The sequence below is a fragment of the Xiphophorus couchianus genome, chromosome 15, assembly GCF_001444195.1.
Source record: "Xiphophorus couchianus chromosome 15, X_couchianus-1.0, whole genome shotgun sequence".
NCBI lineage: Eukaryota > Metazoa > Chordata > Actinopteri > Cyprinodontiformes > Poeciliidae > Xiphophorus > Xiphophorus couchianus.
In genome coordinates this window covers 2,985,992-3,001,631 of record NC_040242.1, presented here as the reverse complement: position 1 = coordinate 3,001,631, position 15,640 = coordinate 2,985,992, and the positions used below count along the sequence as shown (strand labels likewise).

The 15,640-nt window shown below is 42.5% G+C and overlaps 1 protein-coding gene and 2 long non-coding RNA genes across 5 annotated transcripts; all 3 read left to right on the top strand.

Annotated features, from left to right (window-relative positions):
- The first annotated feature begins 3,016 nt into the window (after positions 1-3,016).
- On the top strand, positions 3,017-11,515 carry LOC114158218 (uncharacterized). Of its 3 annotated transcripts, none has more exons than XM_028039555.1 (8): positions 8,535-8,654; positions 8,817-9,125; positions 9,233-9,514; positions 9,657-9,818; positions 10,128-10,217; positions 10,384-10,412; positions 10,772-10,834; positions 11,167-11,515. In XM_028039555.1, exons 1-8 carry the CDS (start codon positions 8,591-8,593, stop codon positions 11,218-11,220), a joined length of 1,053 nt encoding a protein of 350 aa, XP_027895356.1. In that variant the 5' UTR covers positions 8,535-8,590; the 3' UTR covers positions 11,221-11,515. The 3 variants fall into 3 exon arrangements, with proteins under 3 accessions (XP_027895357.1, XP_027895356.1, XP_027895355.1); XM_028039554.1 differs by having other exon boundaries at positions 10,769-10,834; XM_028039556.1 differs by lacking the exons at positions 8,535-8,654; positions 8,817-9,125; positions 9,233-9,514 and adding exons at positions 3,017-3,328; positions 3,436-3,717 and having other exon boundaries at positions 10,769-10,834.
- Positions 4,207-6,834, top strand: LOC114158221 (uncharacterized). The gene is made up of 3 exons (XR_003598367.1): positions 4,207-4,304; positions 4,393-4,421; positions 6,459-6,834. It is a non-coding gene; the product is annotated as an uncharacterized LOC114158221 (long non-coding RNA).
- Positions 11,516-12,020: 505 nt separating the features above from the next.
- Positions 12,021-14,177, top strand: LOC114158220 (uncharacterized). The gene is made up of 3 exons (XR_003598366.1): positions 12,021-12,053; positions 13,283-13,533; positions 13,742-14,177. It is a non-coding gene; the product is annotated as an uncharacterized LOC114158220 (long non-coding RNA).
- The last annotated feature ends 1,463 nt before the right edge of the window (positions 14,178-15,640 follow it).

Below are 15,640 nucleotides of genomic sequence, written 5' to 3'. Positions count from 1 at the left end.
CAACACGCTTTGTTTAGTTTCGTTTTACAGCTGGCCGCCGCTCGCCGAGAAGAACCCGGCTGTGTTAAGGAAGAGACGAGCCAAACGTTTTGTTCAAAGTTTTAATAAATTCTTCCTCAATAGAACCCAAAGAAGAAACCATAAAGAAGGACAAGTATGAAAAGAGGCGATGAGTGGAAGGGCAACTGAGTCGTCAGTCAGGATGTGGGGATGTCGTGATCTGTGTTTTTCTGTGTCTATTGTGAGTTTCTGTGTTTTCTGAGTCTCCGTGTTGTCCTGTCTTCCCCTTGATTGTTCCCAGGCGTGTCTTGTTCCCTGATTACCTCCTGTGTATTTAATGTCACCTGTGTCTCTCTTGTGATATGTGTGAGCTGTTGTACTGTCGTCCTTCGTTTCACCAGTTGCCACTGGCAGTGAGCCCTGGCTTCCGCTCAGCCATGCTGCCTGGGATTTTGGACTTTGTATTCCTGGTTTCTTCATTAAAATCATTTTCTCACTCCTACCTGGGTCCTCAGCATCTGCCTCACCACCATGAGTCTCCTAGTACTCCCTCCGAGTCTCCTAGTGCCCCTTCCAAGTCCCCTAGTGCTCCCTTTGTGTCTCCCAGTGCTCCCTCGTTGCCCCCTAGTGGTCCCAGTGCTCCCTCGGCGCTGCCTAGTGGTCCCAGTGCTCCCTCGTTCCCCCCTAGTGGTCCCAGTGCTCCCTTGTTGCCCCCTAATGCTCCCCCCGAGTCTCTGCCTCCCAGTGCTCCACCCGAGTCCCCTCGTGCTCCTGAGTCTCCACCCCTTTGCACCTCCTCCTCGTCGCCCCCTAGTGCTTCCTTCTCGCCTCTCAGTGGCCCAGAGCTCCCCCGCCACCTCTGCGCCGATATCGCCCACCGGACCCGCCTCCTGTGGCCTGGCTCCTCCTCCGTCGTCGCCCACCGGACCTCCACCGAGGGGTCCGCTGTTGTCCTTGGTCGGAGCTGCTCCATGGATGTCCACCGTGGGTTCTGTCTCCTGTGTCTCCGCCCACCCTTTTTGATGTAGGACTCTGGCCCCCCGTCCAGCGTCCCTCCGCCCACCCTTGTGCTTTTGATTTTGGACTGATGTTTTTTGGGGGGGCGTCTTGGAACTGCCCTTGAGGGAGGGGCGACTGTCGTGATCTGTGTTTTTCTGTGTGTCTATTTTGAGTTTCTGTATTTTCCGAGTCTCCGTGTTGTCCTAACTTCCCCTTGATTGTTCCCAGGTGTGTCTCGTTCCCTGATTACCTCCTGTGTATTTAATGTCACCTGTGTCTCTGTGTCTTTGTCGGGTCCTTGTCGTATGTGTGAGCTGTTGTACTGTTGTCCTTCGTTTCACCAGTTGCTACCGGCGTTGAGCCCTGGCTTCCACTCAGCTGTGCTGTCTGGGATTTTGGACTTTGTATTCCTGATTTCTTCATTAAAATCATCATTTTCTCACTCCTACCTGAGTCCTCAGCATCTGCCTCACCACCATCCACCACACCTCATGACAGGAAAAAGGATTGTTAATTGGAACGAGTGAGGAAAAAAAGAGAGAAGGGTTGAACATTGGGGTAAAACTCTTGTTTGTAAAGAATAAATGTTAACAGTAAAGAGGGATGAACAAAATGGGGACTACAAAAAGTGTTGCAAACCCTAACCTCAGGTTAATCATTGAGACTAAATATAAAAAATGAGACTAACATGCTATGCCATTTGTGGTCTAAATAAAGCAGGTTTGCTCATTTCCTGATGACCAGCCATAATCGTCTTCTACAGAATCCTTTTACGGTCAGACTTTAATCTTGTTCTCTGAAATGTGCATGTTTGGACATTAAGACGTCCCACAGTTCAGCCATTGCTGATTAGTCAACTGGTGCATCAAACAACTAAACACTTTAAACCTGTAGGATGGTTGCTGAAAGATGTGATATGAAAACAGGAAATGATGCTGTGGCAGCAGAGTGACATAGTACTGCCGTTACGCTGGTAGTGACATCATATTAGGTGAGATCTATAAGTATTTATACACCCAGTCCACATCCTTTTTAACTTTGTATGGAGAGATCATACGTACTGAGAAAGAAACCATTTTAGGTGTAAAATTCGGTTGCACCTAACAGAGCATAAACATTTTTTTCACATTGTTAAATATAAAACCTCCACATAAAGTCCCTTTAAAAACATGCATCTGTTTGATAGAGGGATTGTGAGGATGTTGTGCATTTATCTGATCACTTTGCTTCCAAGAAGTTTGTCTCAGTTTGAGAATCAAATTACCTTTGATCTGCTGCTCATCCCGCCAAAACCTGATATCAAAATATGTGAAAAACAATGTTTTAATTTGTAAAATGAACTATAACTATAAGTTAATGAGAGGAGGCGTGATGTTTATAGTTGCTATGAGGAAGTGAAACCTCTAACACCCACACGGCCTGCGCAAGGTTTTCATGTTAAAATTGGAACCATTTTACAGAGAAATAAAGAAATATCAGCTTTTATTCAAATAACGTTTCTATTTCCACTTCTTACACTTCATCTCATAGATAAGAAAACATCTAGCTAATATTTATTTAACAACACTTCAGTTTTGCGTAAATAATTGTTGTAGTGATGTAATGGTGTACTGGTGTATTAATTATAGTGTTATTTTATCTTTAGCTTAACCTCACTCTGTCTGTGAGTTGCTTGTTGCTCAGTAGATTTTTCCACTTATTCTTGCACTTGCTGCTGCAGCAGTTGGGCACCAAGTAGTTTTTTCAAACACAGTCCCTATGAGGAAGTCACACCTTTATAGTCACACAGACTACACAATGTTTTCCTGTTTAAAAAGAGGTTGCTTTACAGACTCAGTCAGTTGGGTGTGTGTGCAGAGACAGAAGCACTATGTCTTCCTTCCTACGGATTTCAATGTCTTTATTTCTGATACTTCAGATCACAGGTAAGGAAATATCTAATTTCTAATTGTTGAAACTACATGTCAATCAACCTTGAGATGTGTTATTTGCTACATTGTCTCCCACTTTTTCCCTGCAGCAACAGCTGGGCAACAGCGAGCTTTCTTCACTGTTAAAGCTGGTGATGGAGTCACTTTACCCTGTGTAAATGTGACAGAGAAGAAACACAACTGTGACAGAGTCACATGGACGTTCAGTCAGCCAGGAAACAGAAGTGTATCATTGTTTGAACGAGGAAATTTCACAGAAGAGGCTAACGCTAAGCCAGGCAGACTGAGTGTCACAGCAAACTGTTCTCTGGTCATAAAGAACGTCACAATGGAGGATGTTGGTCAATACTACTGCAGACAAAATCACCTCAGGAAGGTTGATCTGTCTGTTGTTACCAGTGAGTATTTACATCATATTTGTATTTAGTCACATTTCCTCTTAGTGATACAACAATGAAGCTGAATTTCTTTTGTTGTCTTTTCTAAATATCTCCATCTTCACCAGTGACTAAACAAAGAAACAGTGGAAAAGTCACCTTTACGTGCTCTGTGTCTCAATACATATACTGCAGACACACAGTGTGGTGGCTGTATGAGGGGAAAGAGAAAATATCACCAGATATGAATGTATCATCCACCTGCTCTGCAGCTGTCACAATCCCAGCATTTAATCTGCATCAGAACTCAATGTTTTATGAATTATTAAAGTGCAAAGTATATTATGGATATGAAGCTAAACAATACCAGCTGTTCACCTTCAACCATCAGTCATCAGGAGATGAAACAGGTGAGAACAAATTTCACAACATTTACATCTTAAGGATTTGAAATTGTAAATTCTTAACGTAGCTTTTGGTAATGTAGCTCAGTTATTTGTTGGTAAAAGATTTGCTGCAATTCTTTAAATTTGTATTAAAGGAGAAACTCCAAAGTCATCAGTAACAACTCAACCTATATCCACAACAAGAAACAGGGAGACTATACCATGTATTAAATTTTCTTCATCTTTAAAATATAAATGTCTGAATATCAGAGTGACCAATAGTGGTGCTGATATCCTGTAATTAAATCATCGTTTCTTGCATTACATTCACTTTTTAGGGGAAAAAGCAATAACAAAGGCAACAACAATGTATAATCCAACAGAACAACAAGGTAATAGATATTTTCATTTTATAATCTAATATTTGAATATTTGAATATTAACATTACAGGTGGTTGGCTTCAGATTCTCTCAGATTAAGCCTAATTAAAGTAAATTTTTTTCATCATTTCCAGGTGATTTGTCCTTCTTGAGATGCATCATTGTGTCTGTGGGTGTTACAGTACTCATAATGTGTGTTGCCATAGTTACCATATGGAAGAAAATTACATGTAAGAAAGCTCCTTAAAGTAATTATTAAGCTAAATTTTAACTGTTGAAGCTGAAATCAGGCTAACGTCATCTGGTTCCTCTTTTCAGATAACAAAACAGCGGTAAAAAGAAACACAGTAAGTTTATACTGAATATACAAATGATGAATTGGAAAATATACTATATGCTGCCCGTGTTATGTTCTGTGTTTTTCTGTGTATTCATTTCGAATTTCTGTCTCTGAGTCTCCCTGTTGTCCTGTCTTACCCTTTGACTGCTCCCTGGTGTGTCTCATTTCCTTGATTACTCCCTGTGTATTTAACCCCACCTGTGTTCCTTGTTCCTCGTCGGGTCCTTGTCTGTGTTGGCGTCTAGTCAGCATCATTTTCTGTCTAGCCTGTTGTTCTGTCCACACGCTTATCCAGTTGCTACCGGCGTTGAGCCCTGGCCTCTGCTCAGTCGTGCTGCCTGGGATTTGTGGGCTGCTTTTGGACATTTTTTCATCATTAAACATCTTCTTTTCGTTCCTACCTGGGTCTACAGCACCTGCCTCACCTCACACCACCGCACTTCATGACAGAAGGACCCGACCAGACCAAGGTGAGGTATTGCTACCATCATGGACCCAGCAGGTTTAATGAGAACGATCGAGGACTGTTGTTGCACGTCTGTACTCAGCCCATCAGCGCCTGAATATAGCCACACGCATGGTCCTCGTGCTGGATCAATGGATCCCGCAACTTCCGCATCTGGGACTGGCGGAGTTGCAACAGGAGGCAGAGTGGCAATGCCTGACAGTCATTGCGGTGCTGAAAGGCAACACTCTGCCTCCCAAGCCGGACTATCTTTCCGCCAGCCAAGCCCCAGCGTCTCTGGAACCAGCCGGCACTCCCGAGCCCGCTCCAGCAGGCGTTCCAGCCGGCACTCCAGCATCTCCTGGACCAGCACCACCTCCGGCCCTGGCTTCTGCTGTCTCTGCTCTTCCAGCCGCTGCTGTTTCTGAGCATCCTGCACCGGTTAGTGGGTTCTCTGCTCCCTCTGAGCTTCCTAGTTTTCCCTCCGAACTCCCTAGTGACCCTTTATCGTTCCCTATTGTTCCCAGTGTTCCCTCGTTGTTCCCTAGTGTTACTTCATCACTCCCTTGTGCTCCTCCTGAGTCTCCTCCCCATAGTGTTCCACCTGAGTCGTCTCTGCTTAGTGCTCCTCCCGAGTCCCAGCCTCCTACTGCTCCTTCCAAGTTTTCTTCCCCTAGTGTTCCCTCGTTGTCCCCTAGTGTTCCCTCCGAGTCCCCTAGTGGTCCAAGTGTTTCCTCGTCGTCCCCTAGTGGCCCTTTGTTGCCCTTTAGTGTTCCTCCCGAGTCCCAGCCTCCTCGTCAGCCTCCTCGTTCTCCTCCTAAGTCCACCAGAGATGGCTGCGGACAGCCGCCGGACCTCCCACGATGGCCCGCCTTAGGCGCCACGGACGCCCTCTGGACCTCCTCCTTGGTACCCTCCTTCGGCGCCGCGGACTGCCGCTGGACCTCTTCTGTGGGTTCCGCCATCGGCGTTGAGGACGTCCACCGAACCCTCCCTGTGGGTTACGCCTCCTGTGCCTCTGCCCACTCTGTTGGGTTTGTTTTTTGTTGATTTGGACTCTGGCCCTCCCGTCCAGCACCACTCCGCCCACATTTGTTGTGTTTTGTTGACATTTTGGGCATCTGGTAGCAGCCCTTGAGGGGGGGGTTCTGTTAGGAATCGGTTTTTCTCCATGTTGATTTGAGTTCTTTGTGTGTTTATTTTGAGTTTCTGTGTCTTTGAGTCGCTGTGCTGTCCTGTCTTCCCCTCGATTGTTCCCAGGTGTGTCTCATTCCCTGATTACCTCCTGTGTATTTAATGTCACCTGTGTCTCTGTATCTTTGTCGGATCCTTGTCTAGCTGTTGTGTCTTGTTGCTGTCGTCTGTGTACCCAGTTTGTCTCTTCCTCCGTTTAAGCGGTTGCTACCGGCGTCGAGCCCTGGTGTCCGCTCGGCCGTGCTGCCCGGCATTCTGGATTGTGTTGGACTGTGTTTATTCTGGACATTTTTCATTAAATTTTCATTTCATCCACTTCAACCTGGGTCTCAGCATCTGTCTCACCACCTCACACTACCAATTCATGACAGCCCAAAATAAATACTGATCTGTTTTGTCGTGCAGGTAAACCGTCATCAGCATGGAGAGACTGTGGTATATGAAAACATCCCAGAGTCTTCTGCTTCCATCAGATTCCACAGATCGATTGAAGAGCCAATATAAAGCAATAAATTCATTAGCAAATATGAAATATGATTATGTGTAACTGTTTAGTTTGAAACACGAGGAAGCTGTAAAACATTTATTTGTGTCAAACAAGAAGAAATTGTTTTCTTAGAACATTATGAGTTGTTCATATACTTTTAGATAAAAGAGTTATGAATAACCACAAGTATTAAATGCTATAATAACTCAAGTGTGTCAATAATCAGTCACCTATGGGAAAAAATATCGTTTTAAAATTTTGAATAAAGATGTTTTGTCAGGATCTGTGTTTTTTCTCTGTGTTTATTTTGAGTTTCTGTGTTTTTGAGTCTCCGTGTTGTCCTGTCTTCCCCTTGATTGTTCCCAGGTGTGTCTCGTTCCCTGATTACCTCCTGTGTATTTAATGTCACCTGTGTCTCTGCATCTCTGTCGGGTCCTTGTCGTTTGTTTGTGTTCAGTTCAGTCGTGTGTATTCTGCAGTCCATTCGTACAACCAGTTACTACCGGCATTGAGCCCTGGCTTCTGCTCAGCCGTGCTGCCTGGAGTTTTGGATTTTCTTAATTAAAACATCATTTCATCTCACTTCTACCTGGGTCCTCAGCGTTTGCCTCACCACTTCACCACCCCATTTCATGACAGAAGGACCCAACCAGACCTTTCAGTGAGGCACGCTGCATCATGGATCCAGCTGGATTAAAGAAAACCATTAAGGATTATGTAGAGGAGGTGGCAAGACCTTATTCCGTACGTCAGCGCCTGAGTATAGCCACATGCTTGGTACTTTTGTTGGACTTCTGGATCCCGCGACTTCCGCACCTGGGGCTGGAGGAGTTGCAGCAGGAGGCAGAGGGGGAGCGCCTGACAGCGATTGCCGTGCTGAAAGGCAACCCTCTGCCTCACAAGCCGGACTATCTCTCCACCAGCCCGGTCCGTCGTGGTGAAGAGAGAGCTGAGCCAAAAAGCAAAGCTCTCGATTTACCGGTCAATCTACGTGCCCACCTTCATCTATGGTCATGAGCTTTGGGTCATGACCGAAAGAAAGAGATCGCGGATACAAGCGGCCGAAATGGGTTTTCTCTGCAGGGTGTCTGGGCTCTCCCTTAGAGATAGGGTGAGAAGCTCAGTCATCCGGGAGGGACTCAGAGTAGAGCCGCTGCTCCTTCACATCGAGAGGAGCCAGTTGAGGGGCATCTGGTCAGGATGCCTCCTGGACGCCTCCCTGATGAGGTGATCCGGGCTCGTCCCACCGGGAGTAGGCCCCGGGGAAGACCCAGGACACGCTGGAGGGACTATGTCTCTCAGCTGGCCTGGGAACGCCTCAGGATTCCCCCGGAAGAGCTAGAAGAAGTGGCCGGGGAGAGGAAAGTCTGGGCCTCCCTTCTGAAGCTGCTACCCCCGCGACCCGACCTCGGATAAGCGGAAGAAGATGGATGGATGGATGATTTGTGAATGGGAGCATTTTAAACTTCAATAAAAAAAATATTCCAACACGCCTGAATTATAAGGATGAGAGCCTGACCTAACATTTATGCACATATATCAGGTGTTGTCATGTTTGATTCATGAATTTCCGATTTGTTTATGCTCTTGTTCATTTATTTGGCAGACACTTTTCTCCAGAGCAACTTACAAATCAGGATGATGCTGCAATAATGCAACATTAGTATCAAAGCTAACAATAACTTGGAAGGCGGAGTTACAGTCAGATTCCTCCAGAGGTGACAGAACGCAGAGAGTGTCGAGGATTTCATTTTACTTTGCAGTTAAGTTAAACATCATATCTCGTTATATGTATTAACATACATTGTGGAATTGAGAAAAATAAGTTTCTATTATGGTTACGCTATTTGTAATGATTGTTCACCCGCCCCTGCCACTTGCTGCCCTGTGAAGTGTGTAATGGAGTTAAATACGTGACAAACAACAGTCTGCTGCTGAGGAAGTCACACCTCCGTACACACACACACACACACACACACGCAATGATTTCATGCTTAAAAGGAAGCTGCTTCACAGACTCAGTCAGTCGTGGATGTAAAGACACTGAAGCATGATGCTTTCCTCTAAGTGGATCTCTAAGATTTTATTTACAATTCTGATGCTTCAGCTCACAGGTAAGGAAACATCTAACAAATATCCATCCTCAAATGTGCAGTAAAATATGTTACTTGAAAGTATTTATTACTTATTGGGTTTTATTTGTGACCAAAAAGATTATGTTGTTTCTACCTCTCAATCTACATGTCAGCAGTTATTTGTTCCATTTTTCCCTGCAGCAACAGCTGGGCAACAGCGAGCTTTCTTCACTGTTAAAGCTGGTGATGGAGTCACTTTACCCTGTGTAAATGTGACAGAGAAGAAACACAACTGTGACAGAGTCACATGGACGTTCAGTCAGCCAGGAAACAGAAGTGTATCATTGTTTGAACGAGGAAATTTCACAGAAGAGGCTAACGCTAAGCCAGGCAGACTGAGTGTCACAGCAAACTGTTCTCTGGTCATAAAGAACGTCACAATGGAGGATGTTGGTCAATACTACTGCAGACAAAATCACCTCAGGAAGGTTGATCTGTCTGTTGTTACCAGTGAGTATTTACATCATATTTGTATTTAGTCACACTTCCTCTTAGTGATACAACAATGAAGCTGAATTTCTTTTGTTGTCTTTTCTAAATATCTCTATCGTCACCAGTGACTAAACAAAGAAACAGTGGAAAAGTCACCTTTACCTGCTCTGTGTCTCAATACATATACTGCAGACACACAGTGTGGTGGCTGTATGAGGGGAAAGAGAAAATATCACCAGATATGAATGTATCATCCACCTGCTCTGCAGCTGTCACAATCCCAGCATTTCATCTGCATCAGAACTCAACGTTTTATGAATTATTAAAGTGCAAAGTATATTATGGATATGAAGCTAAACAATACCAGCTGTTCACCTTCAACCATCAGTCATCAGGGAAGAAAAGAGGTGAGAACATGAAACATTATTCATCATTCTCTCAAACTTGAAATATTTCAGCTTTTTATATGTATCTACTCTAATCAGCTGATTGTTTTCATATAATGATGCATCTTAAGCTTAATTAACACAACATAATCCTAATTTACAGAACAGCCAACAGCAGCTACAGCAACTACATCAGCAACAACTAACTCAATATTAACCAAATCAGACAGAACTGAATCAGCATCTTCAACCAGCAGCAGGTGGCGAACATCAGAAACCCCAACAGCAACTGGACTTACCGAAAATAATCAAACAAAATCACGAGGTAGGGATGCATTTAATTACGTTTAAATACCTACAGGTATAGTCTGGGTTCTTCTTTGATAAATGAAATGCAGTGAAGATATTAGCAGTAATGGTTCCATTAGCTGTGATAGAAAGTAGTGAGTTTGTAGAAAAGTAAAAATATCCACAGATTAGAAACGGAGTCCATCTGACCTACTGACCTATTGTTGTTCTCACAGAATGTCTCTTTAACAAAGCCAGCCTATTCCTTTCATTTCAAACAGATGCTATGTGTTGGTGTTTTTCTTCCAGTGGTGTTATTCTATATAACGTGTCGTCTTTCCACCAGGGTGGATTTGGTGGGCTGTCATTGTGTCCATGTTGTTAGCAGGACTCTTAATAACTGTGATGGTAACCATTGGATGGATAAAAACTAAAGGTGAGAACAATTACTGATTTATTTAAAAACAACATCCATCTTTGCAAACTGCTGCTTAATATTTTAACTGTTGTTTTTCTGATGTGCATAAAAAATAACAAAGTAACAGTAGATAGTAAACTATGATGATAGACTTTAAGCTGAGTCCAACTCTTTTCTCTTTTAGGAAGTAAAAAGCAGAAGGAAGACCAACCTGTGAGTTTCACCACAGAAATATGACATATTTAGACATTTTGAAACCTCATTCAGCCACTGCTGGTTTATGGACATTTTTGGACTTTTGCCACCCAGATATGAAACTCAGCTGAGGAAGTGATGTCAGACTCTGCCATGATGACTCAGTTTTATCAAAAACCCACACAGGGCAGAATGACACCAGATGGTTTTGTGGGTTAGGTCTGTTCCAGGCAGACGCGACAGAAACAAACTGAATAATAACAATAATAACTCTTCTTAACAACAGGAAGAACCTTCAATGACAAAAAAACATTCCTTTGCAAACAGTTTGCTTAAATCACATCACTGTTTCTCTTTGCTTTGTTTTCCTTCAGCAGGTTGAGCCTTATGCTTCTTATACATCCATGAATCTCGGCATGGAAACCGGGACAAAAAGCAACGTGAGTGCCGCGATTGAAATGCAACATAAATTTATTCATTTGGTAAACGCTGTGATGTAATGTACAAATATTAGGGTCTTCCATGTTGAAACCTTTTCTCTAACTGGATGTTAAGCTTTAGGTTTTAATTTTGCAAAAGATTCATGGATTGGCTTCATGTGCAATTTTTACAATAAATGTGATATTCATCATCCATGAGCTGATAAACATGGATTTACCATCTGCTTTCTCTATGCACAGAAAAGCAATGTTAAAATATTAACACCTCTATTTATGGCTAACGTGTTATAGTAATATTTTTTTATGTTTTTTTCATTATTTTGTTATTCCAGGTCCCTGACCCTGTGATCTACAGTACTCTGCAGCCTCATTCTGCTGTGATCTGATTGGCTGCTGTCCATAACAGAAGAAAAAGCAACATTTTCCTTTAATTTGTTGTGGATTTGAATGTTTTGTTCTGGATCATTTCTGCTTGTTTGATGCCTAATCTGCTCCCATCCTGCCTCTCTGCAGAGCTTGGATCACAATCCTTCAAACATTTAATGCATTTAGAAAGTTCATTGTAATATATGTATTTTTTATGCTAGCAAATCATGTATTCAGTAGAATTAAAGTGTTTTTCATTCCATTGATTTAGTTGTAATGTCTAATAAAGATGCCAAGCTCCATCTACCTGATAAACTGGTGGTAGGTCGCCATCTTTCTTGAAGCTAAGTACAGTGTGATGCTAACCAACCAGATGGGAGAAGTTGTAGCCTGAAGGCACCGCCCCTCATTATCATAGTGAAGCAGAAACAAATAAGGAAAATGAAAAAGGACGGGCAGAAATAAATAAATAAATAAATAAAGAAGCCAATAACTTACTTATTAATAACCTACGTAATTTTGGCTGAAATGGCGCTCTATATGTCAGGATTTGAGTTTTCTGTGTATTTATTTTGAGTTTCTGAGTCTCCGTGTTGTCCTGTCTTCCCTTTGATTGTTCCCAGGTGTGTCTCGTTTCCGTGATTACCCTTTGTGTATTTAACCCCACCTGTGTTCTTCGTTCCTCGTTGGGTCCTAGTTGTATGTAGTGTCAGTTCTGTCTAGTGTCTTTAGTCTAGTCAGCTGTTCTTCCGTTGTCCATTCGTTTCCTCCAGTTGCTGCCGGCGTTCAGCCCTGGCTTTCCGCTCAGCCGTGCTGCCTGTGTAACCCATGTTAAAATCTGACATAAATAGTAGTGATGGTGAGATGAAGCCTCATGAGGCATTGAACCACTTGAGCCAACTGGTTCGAGAAAGGGTTCATTTCTTGAAGCTTCATGTGCACACGAAACCACCTACTGGCCAGGTGTATAATCACAGCCAGCTGTATCTTAACACGTGTGATGCATTGAATTTTTGTCTATTATGGCTCTTGGGAAGGACGTCACAAAAGGTGTAGGACGAAATCATTTGTCTACATAAATTATGTATACACATATGTGTATAATAAAATATTGTTTGAATGTATTCTCTGTGTGTAATTATTCCCAAAATAGTAGTGTCATGTGATATGGCATGTTGTGTAATAATGTTTTTCTGTGACTCTAGAAAAATGGCCTGGGCTTAATCAGGCAGAGGACAGTGAAAGTGCTTGTGGAACCAGGGAGGGGCAGTGAATAGGCTAATGCTTGTGTAACTTGGATGATTTCATGCATTTTTATTAAGAAACAACAATTTCTCCACAGTTTTTGGTTTCAAACGATTTCACTTTTTTGACACTACATGGATGAGGTGTTATTATTGTACCCCAACTCCTTGGAGCACAATAAACACCTCACCTTTACAGAAAATAAGAAACAGTGAAAAATACAGTTCCTCATAAGCAAACCTAATGCATCTGCAAATGTTCAGTTCACCTTACCTTGTTAGGGCTTATCAAATCGAAATGTTCCCACATAAGAGAAATCCTCCTCTTTCTCGCCGGCTCCATCCTTCTCCTATCCTGTCCTCGCACTCCTAAATCTCCTGTCTATCTATCTATCTATCTATCTATCTATCTATCTATCTATCTATCTATCTATCTATCTATCTCTATCTATCTATCTATCTATCTATCTATCTATCTCCTAAACTCTCCAAACACCGAACTAACTGTCTCAAACTAAATAACCATTATCCAAACTCTGCTATCCAAACTATCAAAACTCTATCCACTCTCTCAACTGACCGCAACTCGCCTACAACAACCCACATTTTGAATGGAGCCTGTGGGGTTTCTAAAGCTGTCAAACCCCGCGCCAAAATCTGAGCCACTTCCCGAAGCAGTCACGTGGTACAGCCAGGCAGCGAGGCTTCGGACGTCATCGTTTTCGGCTCCTCCCCTAAATGAAGCAAGCCTCGATACGCGCTTTACGGAAACGCCCCCTCCATTACTCGACACACGCCTCGAAGCCTCGGCACATCACGTAACATCACTAATAAATAGGAATAAATAGTTGGTTAAAAGTCTGTAGACAGAAAATAACGTCGCTGTTCCTTTAAGGAACCAGCGTTACAGACGCGGCGCCTGGATGACGCTGCAGTGCACAGAGCTGAGGGAGAGAGCAGAGGAGGAATCGGAGAGAAAGAGCGGTGATTAATTAACAGGAAAAGTTAATATTATAGAAAAAGAAAAACACAATTTACCTGGTCGGGAACTGACGGGGATTTTATGAGAACCAAGTTACATCGGTTTTGGTGAGCTTTGTGTTTATTTTTCTGCATTTTCATCGTGTTGTACTTTTTCTTTTGGCGGAGCGCTAACGCTAAAAACGTAGCTGATTACAAAGAAATGCTCCGTCATAAACTGTTATCCGGTTAATATATTGGGTTTATGAAGAAGAATTTATTTGTATAATTTGAGGATTTAAAAAGAGTTTTATTGTGTTTGTGGCCTGTTACACAGGTCAGGTTTTTTGTCCGGTTGGAAGCTCGGTCGGAGCGAGGATTGGTCTGCGACATACACATTCACAGACGGGATTCAAGATGGCGAGCCAGACCTAGACCTTCAATTCATCTTCTCCATTGCATCAGGGAGGGACTCTCCCGCGTGTGGTAATCCGCTGCTGGAGCGGTAGGAATATCAGGGACTAGTTCGAACCGAACTGAACAGAACTGAAAACTGATTGAATTATTATCTTTTGGACTGAATCAAACTGAGACTTTTTATTGAACTGAGTACCTGAATTTACATTTAGACCTGAACTTGAATTTAAAGTGCCATACTTTGATTTTCATATGTTATGTCTCTGAATGTGATTTGAGTAATTGTGGTCCACTTTGATTTCATTGTGTTTGAAGGTATTTCCCTACCTGTAAAAAAAAGAAAAATGAGTTAACTCTTGAGGAAAAATAGAAATCTTAAAATAGGTGCAACCTAGGAAAAAAAGAGACCGGTCTAATTAACTCAAATTAGTCTGATTAAAATAACCTAACTAAAGAGCAAAAAGAGTGATATACTTTTTTAAAATTTATTTTAATTTTTTTCCCTTTTCCTCCCCATTTATATTTACATCATTATTAAGAATCTGCAGGGTATTTTTGGTTTCATGTATTGTATTTTATATGTGTGTTTTGCATTCATAAATTGCCGGCCTTTTTCACTTAAAGCAGCAGTCTCTGGTGTTATTATTCTTGCTCCCCACTCCGTAGAGCCTAGAACTGGTCCAGTGGCGCAGTTAGTGGTGTGATACCAGTGCTACACCTGGTTGTTGGACTATATTGTGGATTACTTTCATCATTAAACCATCATCACTAACTTCTACCTGGGTCTACCGCGTTTGCCTCACCACTACACCTGCACTTCATGACACTATAGTCCAAAGACTGCAGGTGGAAATTAGAATTTCTTGCTAGTCTGGTGTAACCTCGATAATCGTGATCGGGTTCTAGCTCAGTTCAACTCAATTCTGCGTTGTGTGAATAAGGGCCAGGAGACAGGATGAGATGAAATGATTTTTATCTGTATGGAACAGAATAACGACTGATCAGAAATCAGGTTCATCACAGCGGATACAGCACCTTACGAGGAATAGCATTTCATGTTAGCATCAAGCTAACATAACATTTGACCAGAGTGTTAAACTCAGTGAACCTACCTTGCGCTCATCTCTCATGAACTGGCAACGAGATATCTGTGTTCAGTATATTTAACACTGCCAACCACCAGGAGGGGGTGCTGTTTCACCCATTACACATGAACCCAAACTTGGAAGTAATGACAAGTGGAATTCTATATATACAACATGAACTATGTTACACTGGCACCGTTCATGTTTTAAAAGGTTAATGAAATGTTGTGTATTGTCTCTGTGTGAAATAAACAGAATGTAAATGGCAGAAGAAACATTTCTCCTCCCAGGCTTCCTAATGTTGCATTGTTAACAGAAACTAACCTGCTTTCCACAGTTAAACCCCCAACTTGCCTTTGGTATCATTACCTTTAAAGATCAATGTGTATTTTATTTACTCACTAAAAACAAGCAAACCTGAAGGTCCAGAAAATGAGAAGAGAGGAAAAAAGTAAAACGGGTTCAGTGTTCAAGTTTGAAATGCAGCAGAAGTTTGTCAAAGGATCAGTGTTACTTAAAAACAACTTTTTGAGCTTTACTTCATGTTAAAGCTCCTCCTTAGATTAGCAGCATCAAAGCTTCTGAGTTTCCACCTCTCAGCTCTCCCCTTGACTTTCCTACTCTGCTCCTTCAGACTAGCAGCAGCAGTTAGCAAACACTTGGTGGAACTGTCCATCTGATGAGCTTATCATATAAGCTACTTCTCAGTGCAGGCATGTAAAAAATGTTGAAAG